The sequence below is a fragment of the Taudactylus pleione genome, unplaced genomic scaffold, assembly GCF_031769625.1.
Source record: "Taudactylus pleione unplaced genomic scaffold, aTauple2 ptg000762l, whole genome shotgun sequence".
NCBI classification, from domain to species: Eukaryota; Metazoa; Chordata; class Amphibia; order Anura; family Myobatrachidae; genus Taudactylus; species Taudactylus pleione.
In genome coordinates, this window is record NW_028285164.1 from 2150188 (window position 1) to 2164710 (window position 14523).

Here is a 14523-nt window from a genome sequence, read left to right on the forward strand (position 1 = left end):
CATGATGCAGTGGGGGTGTGAAATGACACTGATGTGACAGGTGAGATTCTCATGATGCAGTGGGGGTGTGGGATTACACTGCTGTGACAGGTCAGATTCACATGATGCAGTGGGGGTGTGGGATTACACTAATGTGACAGGTGAGATTCCCATGATGCAGTGGGGGTGTGGGATTACACTGCTGTGACAGGTGAGATTCACATGATGCAGTGGGGGTGTGGGATTACACTAATGTGACAGGTGAGATTCCCATAATGCACTGGGGGTGTGGGATTACACTGCTGTGACAGGTGAGATTCTCATGATGCAGTGGGGATGTGGGATTACACTAATATGACAGGTGAGATTCCCATGATGCAGTGGGGTGTGGGATTACACTGCTGTGACAGGTGAGATTCTCATGATGCAGTGGGGTGTGGGATTACACTGCTGTGACAGGTGAGATTCACATGATGCAGTGGGGGTGTGGGATTACACTAATGTGACAGATGAGATTCCCATGATGCAGTGGGAGTGTGGGATTACACTAATGTGACAGGTGAGATTCCCATGATGCACTGGGGGTGTGGCATTACACTGCTGTGACAGGTGAGATTCTCATGATGTAGTGGGGGTTTGGGATTACACTGCTGTGACAGGTGAGATTCCCATGACGCAGTGGGGTGTGGGATTACACTACGGTGACAGGTGAGATTCCCATGATGCAGTTGGGGTGTGGTATTACACTACTGTGACAGGTGAGATTCCCATGATGCAGTGGGGTGTGGGATTACACTGCAGTGACAGGTGAGATTCCCATGATGCAGTGGGGGTGTGAAATTACACTGATGTGACAGGTGAGATTCCCATGATGCAGTGGGGTGTGGGATTACACTGCAGTGACAGGTGAGATTCCCATGATGCAGTGGGGGTGTGAAATTACACTGATGTGACAGGTGAGATTCCCATGATGCAGTGGGGGTGTGGGATTACTCTAATGTGACAGGTGAGATTCCCATGATGCAGTGGGGTGTGGGATTACACTGCTGTGACAGGTGAGATTCTCATGATGCAGTGGGGTGTGGGATTACACTGCTGTGACAGGTGAGATTCACATGATGCAGTGGGGGTGTGGGATTACACTAATGTGACAGGTGAGATTCCCATGATGCAGTGGGAGTGTGGGATTACACTAATGTGACAGGTGAGATTCCCATGATGCACTGGGGGTGTGGGATTACACTGCTGTGACAGGTGAGATTCTCATGATGTAGTGGTGGTTTGGGATTACACTGCTGTGACAGGTGAAATTCCCATGATGCAGTGGGGTGTGGGATTACACTACGGTGACAGGTGAGATTCCCATGATGCAGTGGGGTGTGGGATTACACTACGGTGACAGCTGAGATTCTCATGATGCAGTTGGGGTGTGGGATTACACTACGGTGACAGGTGAGATTCCCATGATGCAGTTAGGGTGTGGGATTACACTGCTGTGACAGGTGAGATTTCCATGGGGCAGTGGGGCAGTTAGGGATTACAATGCTGGGACAGGTGAGATTCCCATGATGCAGTAGGGGTGTGGGATTACACTGCGGTGACAGGTGAGATTTCCATGAGGCAGTGGGCGGTCATGGATTACATAGATGGGAGAGGTGAGATTCCTAAAATGCAGTAGGGGTGGGGGATTACATTGCTGGGACAGGTGAGATTCCCATGAGGTTTTGGGGGTGGGGGATTAAGTTGCTGGGAGAGGTGAGATTATCATGAGGTTTTGGGGGTTGGGGCATTACATTGCTGGGAGAGGTGAGATTATCATGAGGTTTTGGGGGTGGGGGATTACATTGCTGGGAGAGGTGAGATTCCCATGACAATTTGGGGGTGGGGGATTACATTGCTGGGAGAGGTGAGATTCCCATGAGGTTTTGGGGGTGGGGCATTACATTGCTGGGAGAGGAGAGATTCCCATGAGGTTTTGGGGGTGGGGGATTACATTGCTGTGATAGGTGAGATTCACATGATGCAGTGGGGGTGTAGGATTACACTGCTGTGACAGGTGAGATTCCCATGATGCAGTAGGCGCGTGAGATTACACTGCTGTGACAGGTGATATTCCCATGATGCAGTGGGGGTGTGAAATGACACTAATGTGACAGGTGAGATTCTCATGATGCAGTGGGGGTGTGGGATTACACTAATGTGACAGGTGAGATTCCCATGATGCAGTGGGGGTGTGGGATTACACTGCTGTGACAGGTGAGATTCCCATGATGCAGTAGGGGTGTGGGATTACACTGCTGTGACAGGAGAGATTACCATGATGCAGTGGTGGTGTGGGATTACACTGCTGTGACAGGTGAGATTCCCATGATGGGATTACACTGCTGTGACAGGTGAGATTCCCATGATGCAGTGGGGGTGTGGGATTACACAGCTGTGACAGGTGAGATTCACATGATGCAGTGGGGGTGTAGGATTACACTGCTGTGACAGGTGAGATTCTCATGATGCAGTGGGAGTGTGGGATTACACTAATGTGACAGGTGAGATTTCCATGATGCACTGGGGGTGTGGGATTACACTACGGTCACAGGTGAGATTCTCATGATGCAGTGGTGGTTTGGGATTACACCGCTGTGACAGGTGATATTCCCATGACGCATGGGGTGTGGGATTACACTACGGTGACAGGTGAGATTCCCATGATGCAGTTGGGGTGTGGTATTACACTGCTGTGACAGGTGAGATTCCCATGATGCAGTAGGGGTGTGGGATTACACTACGGTGACAGGTGAGATTCCCATGATACAGTTGGGGTGTGAGATTACACTGCAGTGACAGGTGAGATTCCCATGATGCAGTGGGGGTGTGAAATGACACTGATGTGACAGGTGAGATTCTCATGATGCAGTGGGGGTGTGGGATTACACTAATGTGACAGGTGAGATTCCCATGATGCAGTGGGGGTGTGGGATTACACTGCTGTGACAGGTGAGATTCACATGATGCAGTGGGGGTGTGGGATTACACTAATGTGACAGGTGAGATTCCCATAATGCACTGGGGGTGTGGGATTACACTGCTGTGACAGGTGAGATTCTCATGATGCAGTGGGGGTGTGGGATTACACTAATATGACAGGTGAGATTCCCATGATGCAGTGGGGTGTGGGATTACACTGCTGTGACAGGTGAGATTCTCATGATGCAGTGGGGTGTGGGATTACACTGCTGTGACAGGTGAGATTCACATGATGCAGTGGGGGTGTGGGATTACACTAATGTGACAGATGAGATTCCCATGATGCAGTGGGAGTGTGGGATTACACTAATGTGACAGGTGAGATTCCCATGATGCACTGGGGGTGTGGGATTACACTGCTGTGACAGGTGAGATTCTCATGATGTAGTGGTGGTTTGGGATTACACTGCTGTGACAGGTGAGATTCCCATGACGCAGTGGGGTGTGGGATTACACTACGGTGACAGGTGAGATTCCCATGATGCAGTTGGGGTGTGGTATTACACTACTGTGACAGGTGAGATTCCCATGATGCAGTGGGGTGTGGGATTACACTGCAGTGACAGGTGAGATTCCCATGATGCAGTGGGGGTGTGAAATTACACTGATGTGACAGGTGAGATTCCCATGATGCAGTGGGGTGTGGGATTACACTGCAGTGACAGGTGAGATTCCCATGATGCAGTGGGGGTGTGAAATTACACTGATGTGACAGGTGAGATTGTCATGATGCAGTGGGGGTGTGGGATTACTCTAATGTGACAGGTGAGATTCCCATGATGCAGTGGGGTGTGGGATTACACTGCTGTGACAGGTGAGATTCTCATGATGCAGTGGGGTGTGGGATTACACTGCTGTGACAGGTGAGATTCACATGATGCAGTGGGGGTGTGGGATTACACTAATGTGACAGGTGAGATTCCCATGATGCAGTGGGAGTGTGGGATTACACTGCTGTGACAGGTGAGATTCTCATGATGTAGTGGTGGTTTGGGATTACACTGCTGTGACAGGTGAGATTCCCATGATGCAGTGGGGTGTGGGATTACACTACGGTGACAGGTGAGATTCCCATGATGCAGTGGGGGTGTGGGATTACACTACGGTGACAGGTGAGATTCCCATGATACAGTTGGGGTGTGGGATTACACTGTTGTGACAGGTGAGATTCCCATGATGCAGTAGGGGTGTGAGATTACACTGCTGTGACAGGTGAGATTCCCATGATGCAGTGGGGGTGTGAAATGACACTAATGTGACAGGTGAGATTCTCATGATGCAGTGGGGGTGTGGGATTACACTAATGTGACAGGTGAGATTCCCATGATGCAGTGGGGGTGTGGGATTACACTGCTGTGACAGGTGAGATTCACATGATGCAGTAGGGGTGTGGGATTACACTGCGGTGACAGGTGAGATTTCCATGAGGCAGTGGGCGGTCATGGATTACATAGATGGGAGAGGTGAGATTCCTAAAATGCAGTAGGGGTGGGGGATTACATTGCTGGGACAGGTGAGATTCCCATGAGGTTTTGGGGGTGGGGGATTACGTTGCTGGGATAGGTGAGATTATCATGAGGTTTTGGGGGTGGGGCATTACATTGCTGGGAGAGGTGAGATTATCATGAGGTTTTGGGGGTGGGGGATTACATTGCTGGGAGAGGTGAGATTCCCATGAGAATTTGGGGGTGGGGGATTACATTGCTGGGACAGGTGAGATTCCCATGAGGTTTTGGGGGTGGGGCATTACATTGCTGGGAGAGGAGAGATTCCCATGAGGTTTTGGGGGTGGGGGATTACATTGCTGGGAGAGTCGAGATTCCCATCAGGTTTTGGGGGTGGGGGATTAGATTGCTGGGAGAGGTGAGATTCCCATGAGGTTTTGGGGGTGTGGGATTACATTGCTGGGAGAGGTGAGATTCCCATGAGGTTTTTGGGGGTGGGGGATTACATTGCTGGGAGAGTCGAGATTCCCATCAGGTTTTGGGGGTGTGGGATTACATTGCTGGGAGAGTCGAGATTCCCATGAGGTTTTGGGGGTGGGGGATTACATTGCTGGGAGAGTCGAGATTCCCATGAGGTTTTGGGGGTGGGGGATTTCACTGCTGGGAAAGGTGAGATTACCATGAGGCAGTGGGGGTGTGGGATTACATTGCTGTGACAGGTGACATTCCCATGAGGCAGTAGGTGTGTGGGATTACATTGCTGTGACAGGTGAGATTCCCATGAGGCAGTGGGGGTGTGGGATTACAATTCTGGGACAGGTGAGATTCCCATGATGCAGTGGGGGTGTGGGATTACAATTCTGGGACAAGTGAGATTCCCATGATGTAGTGGTGGTGTGGGATTACATTTCTGGGAAAGGTGAGATCCCCATGAGGTAATGATGGCGGGAAATTACACTGCTGTGACAGGTGAGATTCCCATGAGGCAGTGGGGGTGTGGGATTACATTGCTGGGAAAGGTGAGATTCCCATGAGGCAGTGAGGGTGTGGGATTACATTGCTGGGAAAGGTGAGATTCCCATGAGGCAGTGGGGGTGGGGGATTACATTGCTGGGAGAGGTGAGATTCCCATGAGGTTTTGGGGGTGGGGCATTACATTGCTGGGAGAGGAGAGATTCCCATGAGGTTTTGGGGGTGGGGGATTACATTGCTGGGAGAGTCGAGATTCCCATCAGGTTTTGGGGGTGGGGGATTAGATTGCTGGGAGAGGTGAGATTCCCATGAGGTTTTGGGGGTGTGGGATTACATTGCTGGGAGAGGTGAGATTCCCATGAGGTTTTTGGGGGTGGGGGATTACATTGCTGGGAGAGTCGAGATTCCCATCAGGTTTTGGGGGTGTGGGATTACATTGCTGGGAGAGTCGAGATTCCCATGAGGTTTTGGGGGTGGGGGATTACATTGCTGGGAGAGTCGAGATTCCCATGAGGTTTTGGGGGTGGGGGATTTCACTGCTGGGAAAGGTGAGATTACCATGAGGCAGTGGGGGTGTGGGATTACATTGCTGTGACAGGTGACATTCCCATGAGGCAGTAGGTGTGTGGGATTACATTGCTGTGACAGGTGAGATTCCCATGAGGCAGTGGGGGTGTGGGATTACAATTCTGGGACAGGTGAGATTCCCATGATGCAGTGGGGGTGTGGGATTACATTTCTGGGACAAGTGAGATTCCCATGAGGCAGTGGGGGTGTGGGATTACATTTCTGGGAAAGGTGAGATCCCCATGAGGTAATGATGGCGGGAAATTACACTGCTGTGACAGGTGAGATTCCCATGAGGCAGTGGGGGTGTGGGATTACATTGCTGGGAAAGGTGAGATTCCCATGAGGCAGTGGGGGTGTGGGATTACATTGCTGTGACAGGTGAGATTCCCATGAGGCAGTGGGGGTGTGGGATTACACTGCTGTGACAGGTGAGATTCCCATGAGGCAGTGGGGGTGTGGGATTACATTTCTGGGAAAGGTGAGATCCCCATGAGGTAATGATGGTGGGAAATTACATTGCTGGAGCAGGTGAGATTCCCATGAGGCAGTGGGGGTGTGGGATTACATTGCTGGGAAAGGTGAGATTCCCATGAGGCAGTGGGGGTGTGGGATTACATTGCTGGGAAAGGTGAGATTCCCATGAGGCAGTGGGGGTGTGGGATTACATTGCTGGGAGAGGTGAGATTCCCATGAGGTTTTTGGGGGTGGGGGATTACATTGCTGGGAGAGTCGAGATTCCCATCAGGTTTTGGGGGTGTGGGATTACATTGCTGGGAGAGTCGAGATTCCCATGAGGTTTTGGGGGTGGGGGATTACATTGCTGGGAGAGTCGAGATTCCCATGAGGTTTTGGGGGTGGGGGATTTCACTGCTGGGAAAGGTGAGATTACCATGAGGCAGTGGGGGTGTGGGATTACATTGCTGTGACAGGTGACATTCCCATGAGGCAGTAGGTGTGTGGGATTACATTGCTGTGACAGGTGAGATTCCCATGAGGCAGTGGGGGTGTGGGATTACAATTCTGGGACAGGTGAGATTCCCATGATGCAGTGGGGGTGTGGGATTACAATTCTGGGACAAGTGAGATTCCCATGAGGCAGTGGGGGTGTGGGATTACATTTCTGGGAAAGGTGAGATCCCCATGAGGTAATGATGGCGGGAAATTACACTGCTGTGACAGGTGAGATTCCCATGAGGCAGTGGGGGTGTGGGATTACATTGCTGTGACAGGTGAGATTCCCATGAGGCAGTGGGGGTGTGGGATTACACTGCTGTGACAGGTGAGATTCCCATGAGGCAGTGGGGGTGTGGGATTACACTGCTGTGACAGGTGAGATTCCCATGAGGCAGTGGGGGTGTGGGATTACATTTCTGGGAAAGGTGAGATCCCCATGAGGTAATGATGGTGGGAAATTACATTGCTGGAGCAGGTGAGATTCCCATGAGGCAGTGGGGGTGTGGGATTACATTGCTGGGAAAGGTGAGATTCCCATGAGGCAGTGGGGGTGTGGGATTACATTGCTGGGAAAGGTGAGATTCCCATGAGGCAGTGGGGGTGTGGGATTACATTGCTGTGACAGGTGAGATTCCCATGAGGCAGTGGGGGTGTGGGATTACAATTCTGGGACAAGTGAGATTCCCATGATGTAGTGGTGGTGTGGGATTACATTTCTGGGAAAGGTGAGATCCCCATGAGGTAATGATGGCGGGAAATTACACTGCTGTGACAGGTGAGATTCCCATGAGGCAGTGGGGGTGTGGGATTACATTGCTGTGACAGGTGACATTCCCATGAGGCAGTGGGGGTGTGGGATTACACTGCTGTGACAGGTGAGATTCCCATGAGGCAGTGGGGGTGTGGGATTACACTGCTGTGACAGGTGAGATTCCCATGAGGCAGTGGGGGTGTGGGATTACATTGCTGTGACAGGTGAGATTCCCATGAGGCAGTGGGGGTGTGGGATTACATTGCTGTGACAGGTGAGATTCCCATGAGGCAGTGGGGGTGTGGGATTACATTGCTGTGACAGGTGAGATTCCCATGAGGCAGTGGGGGTGTGGGATTACATTGCTGTGACAGGTGAGATTCCCATGAGGCAGTGGGGGTGTGGGATTACATTTCTGGGAAAGGTGAGATCCCCATGAGGTAATGATGGTGGGAAATTACATTGCTGGAGCAGGTGAGATTCCCATGAGGCAGTGGGGGTGTGGGATTACATTGCTGGGAAAGGTGAGATTCCCATGAGGCAGTGGGGGTGTGGGATTACATTGCTGGGAAAGGTGAGATTCCCATGAGGCAGTGGGGGTGTGGGATTACAATTCTGGGACAAGTGAGATTCCCATGATGTAGTGGTGGTGTGGGATTACATTTCTGGGAAAGGTGAGATCCCCATGAGGTAATGATGGCGGGAAATTACACTGCTGTGACAGGTGAGATTCCCATGAGGCAGTGGGGGTGTGGGATTACATTGCTGTGACAGGTGACATTCCCATGAGGCAGTGGGGGTGTGGGATTACACTGCTGTGACAGGTGAGATTCCCATGAGGCAGTGGGGGTGTGGGATTACATTGCTGTGACAGGTGAGATTCCCATGAGGCAGTGGGGGTGTGGGATTACATTGCTGTGACAGGTGAGATTCCCATGAGGCAGTGGGGGTGTGGGATTACATTTCTGGGAAAGGTGAGATCCCCATGAGGTAATGATGGTGGGAAATTACATTGCTGGAGCAGGTGAGATTCCCATGAGGCAGTGGGGGTGTGGGATTACATTGCTGGGAAAGGTGAGATTCCCATGAGGCAGTGGGGGTGTGTGATTACATTGCTGGGAAAGGTGAGATTCCCATGAGGCAGTGGGGGTGTGGGATTACAATTCTGGGACAAGTGAGATTCCCATGATGTAGTGGTGGTGTGGGATTACATTTCTGGGAAAGGTGAGATCCCCATGAGGTAATGATGGCGGGAAATTACACTGCTGTGACAGGTGAGATTCCCATGAGGCAGTGGGGGTGTGGGATTACATTGCTGGGAAAGGTGAGATTCCCATGAGGCAGTGGGGGTGTGGGATTACATTGCTGTGACAGGTGAGATTCCCATGAGGCAGTGGGGGTGTGGGATTACACTGCTGTGACAGGTGAGATTCCCATGAGGCAGTGGGGGTGTGGGATTACACTGCTGTGACAGGTGAGATTCCCATGAGGCAGTGGGGGTGTGGGATTACATTTCTGGGAAAGGTGAGATCCCCATGAGGTAATGATGGCGGGAAATTACACTGCTGTGACAGGTGAGATTCCCATGAGGCAGTGGGGGTGTGGGATTACATTGCTGTGACAGGTGACATTCCCATGAGGCAGTGGGGGTGTGGGATTACACTGCTGTGACAGGTGAGATTCCCATGAGGCAGTGGGGGTGTGGGATTACATTGCTGTGACAGGTGAGATTCCCATGAGGCAGTGGGGGTGTGGGATTACATTGCTGTGACAGGTGACATTCCCATGAGGCAGTGGGGGTGTGGGATTACACTGCTGTGACAGGTGAGATTCCCATGAGGCAGTGGGGGTGTGGGATTACATTTCTGGGAAAGGTGAGATCCCCATGAGGTAATGATGGCGGGAAATTACACTGCTGTGACAGGTGAGATTCCCATGAGGCAGTGGGGGTGTGGGATTACATTGCTGGGAAAGGTGAGATCCCCATGAGGTAATGATGGTGTGGGATTACATTGCTGGAGCAGGTGAGATTCTCATGGATTACTCCTATTCACATTTACAGGTGGAGAAGTTGAACCTGTCAAAAGAGGAGGCTCTAAGTGTAGAGGGATTAGAAGAGGACCACCGCTTCCTGCTGGCCAATGAGACCCTGATGGCTGAGGGTCAGGTGATTCGCAGTCCAACCAATCATATTGCAGTGCGATTCCAAACTTACCGCGCAACCAGCCCAGGCGCATTCAAACTGCGATATCAAGGTAATGATTATAACTTTATAGCCTCTCACAAATTTTTCTTAAATTGAGTAATTTTTATTAATTTTTCCCATTATAACAATAAAGTATGAAAAAAAAAACTAAAGAAAAAAACATGGTGCGTATCCACTTCCGGACTGTGAAACGAGAGCACGATTACGACATTGTAATCGACATTGTTTCACAGTCTGTGATGATCCTACTCTGAACATTCAGTGTAGGCACATCCATCACCGCCGTACATGCTGAACCTGACGTGATCGCTAGGTCGACCAGCATGTACAGGCGATGATAGATGTCAAAAAACGACCAGCAGGCATGCGCATCGGTGGTAGTTTTTGACATTTACATGTCCGATTTGCGGACGATTAGCAAACGACTGAACCATAACGATGTCGTTATCGTTCAATCGGCCTGTTTAATCGCCTAGTTGATACGCACCTTAACAAACAAAATAAATACTGCACATCCACAGTATCACATAGCACAGATATAGAATATATTCCCGTCACAGATGTAAAGCGCTCGTGATATATATACAACATTTGTGAATAACAAAAACGAAGATATCAGTCTGTCAGCAGATACTGTACATAAATATAAAAAAAAGAAAAAGGGGAATAGAGAAATCGATATTATATAATACCAATAGCATCATGTACAAAATATACAATATAGGGGGGTATCCAATTAGCTCCGAAAAATTTTCGGGCATAAAAAAAGGTTTTTTTTTCGCCGATGTCCGGTTATTTTTTGACGATTTTTTTTATTGTACTATCCAATTAAACCCCGTTTACTACGCCCGAAAATGTTCTGTTATTTTCACAAAAAACACCTTCTTATCTGAGGCAGGCGAAACTAAATCCCAGATAAGTGCCGGCTTCGGGGCTAATTGGATAGCCTCGGGCGAGGTAATTAGCCGCGGTAATTTACCGTGGCTAATTGTATACCCCCCCATAATCTGCAAGAAAACCTGAGCAGCTGAGGAAAGAAAGACACGGGATCGTAACGCCCCATCCTTCAAATCAATAAATTCAAACTTCCAGGACGCAAAACATACATCAAATTTAAGGTCTAGACAGCTCATTCTGATGTAGCGGTAACTCAGCACATATAGGGGCCTATTCATCAAAACATAATTATCACTTGTGATAATTATGGTTTGAACTCGCTGCGATTTCAAACGCAGTTTAGGAGGCATTCATCATTCATCATGCCTCATTCATTGTGCCTCCTGCCCTAAACTATCACTTCCGAAATACTGCCGTTTCTACAAAGCAGTTTTTTGTAAGTGAGAGACTTTTCTCCTGTCCCTATTCAGTTTCCACTGCCAGCCTTCAAGCTGAGACAGGCTGGGAAGAGACACTTAACCCCCGCCTACCTGCCTGCCCTCCCGGCTCCAACTAACCCTGTCGGTGTCTGTCACCCACCTCGCCCCATCCTTATAAAGCTGCCTCCACGGCCGACAGAGGGCCTGATTCAGAGCCGGACGCTCTGACCAGAGCGCTCGCTCTGAATCAGTGCCCTCCTACCTAAAAATGGAGCAGCCTCCTGGCCGCTCGCATAGCTGTGGGTGACCACCCACAGCATATGCGACGGCCAAAAAGATGGTCGCGATGGTCAAGACCATCGCGACTATCGGGCTTGCGACGAGATTCTGCGGTAGGGTCTCGCTGCCGCAAGCCCTGGAGTGATTTTGGCTCTATCAGAGCCAAAATCACTCCCACTGACATCACTAGTGATGTCAGTGGGGCCGGCTTCAGACGGTAGGCGTTCCCATGGGAACGCCTCCGTCTGACAGGCACGCCCCCGGCACGCCCACGAAAGTGGGCGTGCTGTCAATCAACATCGACAGCACGCCCCCTTTGGTGCGAGACCCGGAGCGATGGAGAGCCCGTCGCTCGCCGGGTCTCGCGCATGCGCACGACGGAGCTCCCTCCGTCGTGCGCATGTGCAGTGGGGGAACATCGACCCGCTTGCGAGCGTCCTGCGCTCGCGAGCGGGTCTGAATGACCCCCTAAGTCCCCTACCAGCCAACAGGGCCTGTAAGGGTGTATGATTTGGCGTCAAGGGCATGTGCTGATGTATCTTGGCAGCCATGGACTCAGGTGCGTCAGCCGGGTCACATAATAATAGAATCGGAAATGTGGCAACGCTAAACCTACATCCGATTTATTGTAACTGATACGAGCGCGTTTGTCCACCCAGACCAGAGGTGATAGCCTCTCCCAATTTACTATGTAATAATCTCTTAGACCAGAAGCTCCCAAACTCCCCGATTACAGTCCACGTTTTAAGGCTATCCACAGGTGACTTGATTAGTACTTAAGTCAATTTGATTTAACCATCTGGCCTCAATCATGGATATCCTTAAAACCTGGACTGTAACAGCGAACTCTTGAACACTGCCCTGACCTGTATTCGATAAAAGTGAACATCAGACGAAAGAGCTTGCTTGTCAGGGATAAGCAGAAAACTGCGTAGACATTTCCAGAAATGCAGATAAGAAAACAAAATTGACTATTGTCCAGCTCTAAATGATGACATCATCACAGAAATTCTGTCTAGATTTTGGAACTTGCTGGATAATGTTTACTTGCAGGCAGGATGTTCCATTTCCTCAATTCACCTTCATTTGAAATACTGACGTGATAAAAATCTCAAGGAACTGATTTAGACTATAAAAGAAGACTTTACCATAGCTCCCCTCCAGCACCCAGCTAGCGGAGCCGCAGGGGTCCGGCTTCCCGTCTTCCTGCCATGTGTCAGAGTCTCATCCACAGTGCCTAATTAACAGTTCAGCCGCTGTAGGGGGGCAGCAGTCGTCGGAAATTCAAGCTTCTTCAAAATAAAGAATATGCTGATCGCTAAACTCCCGGGACGTAGACGCGATACATTTGCCGCTTACAGTAGGCCCAGATTTATCAACGAGTGATATTCTTGTTATCGTTACTAATCTCACATGGTGCTCCAACCAATCAGCTCCTGTTATGTGTTTGAAAAATGACAGTTAGGAGCTGATTGGTTGGAGCACCACTTGAGATTAGTAACGAGTGATAACATGAATACGACTCGTTGATAAATCTGGGCCTTAATATTCCCCCATTTCGGTCACAAGCACCCAGGTTTTGTTACCTCCTGAGCCATTGTCCTCACATCTCCAACTGAGGCCACTGTCCCATGCCTTAAGCCAGTGATGCTTTGTAGGTCTTCACTAAAATATGTATCTTTCTCTTTCCCCCCAGCCTACGTCCTGAGCTGTGTCTTCCCCCCGCGGCCTGAGAATGGGGAAGTCACCGTTACAGACCTCCACCCAGGTGGGGCAGCCAATTTTCACTGTGCCCCTGGCTTTACCCTGAAGGGCGTAGACTCTTTGGTCTGTCTGAACATCACCCGTCCACAGTGGAGTGGAAAGCCACCGGTGTGCGCAGGTGAGGAGCGCTGGTCGGGGCGGTAATGCGGGTGGTAATTGGGACCTGGGAGCTTCTGCACAATACAGGTCGGCTACCGCTAAGGGTCATGGGTTGTGATGGTAGGGAGCACTGTGGGGAATGCCTGCAAACAGCCATTTCAGCGGCTGAAATGAGATTAGTCTGATGGAAAAGGGGTCGAGATCTCACCCAAAAATGGCGCTGCATGACTCTTTTTTTTTTAACAGTAGTAAAAACACCAGTGAAAAAATGCAAGTGACCTGTATTTGCTACTAGCTTGTGAAGATCACAGTATACAACATGAAAGCTGAGAATCTACATATACATATATATACACTGTATATATATATATATATATAGAGAGAGAGAGAGATAGATAGATAGATAGATAGATAGATATGATGATGATGATAGTAGCAGTTGGATAACACGATATCCTGTATATATTTCCCCAGCGGCCTGTGGGGGTGTAATACGTAACGCCACTGTTGGACGCATTGTGTCACCTGATGTCACTGCAAACCATGCCAACAACCTGAGCTGCCATTGGCTAATTGAGGCATCAGAGGGACAGCGACTTCACCTGCACTTTGAGAGGGTCTCATTGGATGAGGACAACGACAGGTCTCTCTCCCTATACTGTCTCTGTGACCTCTCCCTGTCTTACTCTGTACTGTCTCTATGACCTCATCCTGTCTTACTCTGTACTGTCTCTGTGACCTCTCCCTACCTCACTCTATACTGTCTCTGTGACCTCTCCCTGTCTCACTCTATACTGTCTCTGTGACCTCTCCCTGTCTTACTCTGTACTCTCTATGACCTCTCCCTGTCTTACTCTGTACTGTCTCTATGACCTCTCCCTATCTTACTCTGTACTGTCTCTATGACCTCTTCCTGTCTTACTCTGTACTGTCTCTATGACCTCTCCCTATCTTACTCTGTACTGTCTCTATGACCTCTCCCTATCTTACTCTGTACTGTCTCTATGACCTCATCCTGTCTTACTCTGTACTGTCTCTATGACCTCTCCCTGTCTTACTCTGTACTGTCTCTATGACCTCTCCCTATCTTACTCTGTACTGTCTCTATGACCTCTTCCTGTCTTACTCTGTACTGTCTCTATGACTTCTCCCTGTCTTACTCTGTAC

General features: G+C 49.9%; 1 protein-coding gene across 4 annotated transcripts in view; it reads left to right on the forward strand.

Moving 5' to 3' along the window:
- SEZ6L2 (seizure related 6 homolog like 2) overlaps nt 1-14523 on the forward strand; it is an 88902-nt gene that overhangs the window by 30585 nt on the left and 43794 nt on the right. For all 4 annotated transcript variants that reach the window (XM_088457533.1, XM_088457532.1, XM_088457535.1 and 1 more), the window contains exons 5-7: nt 9755-9947; nt 13190-13375; nt 13831-13999. In XM_088457533.1, coding sequence (XP_088313659.1) covers nt 9755-9947; nt 13190-13375; nt 13831-13999 — 548 coding nt within the window. The remainder of the gene's footprint in view (nt 1-9754; nt 9948-13189; nt 13376-13830; nt 14000-14523) is intronic.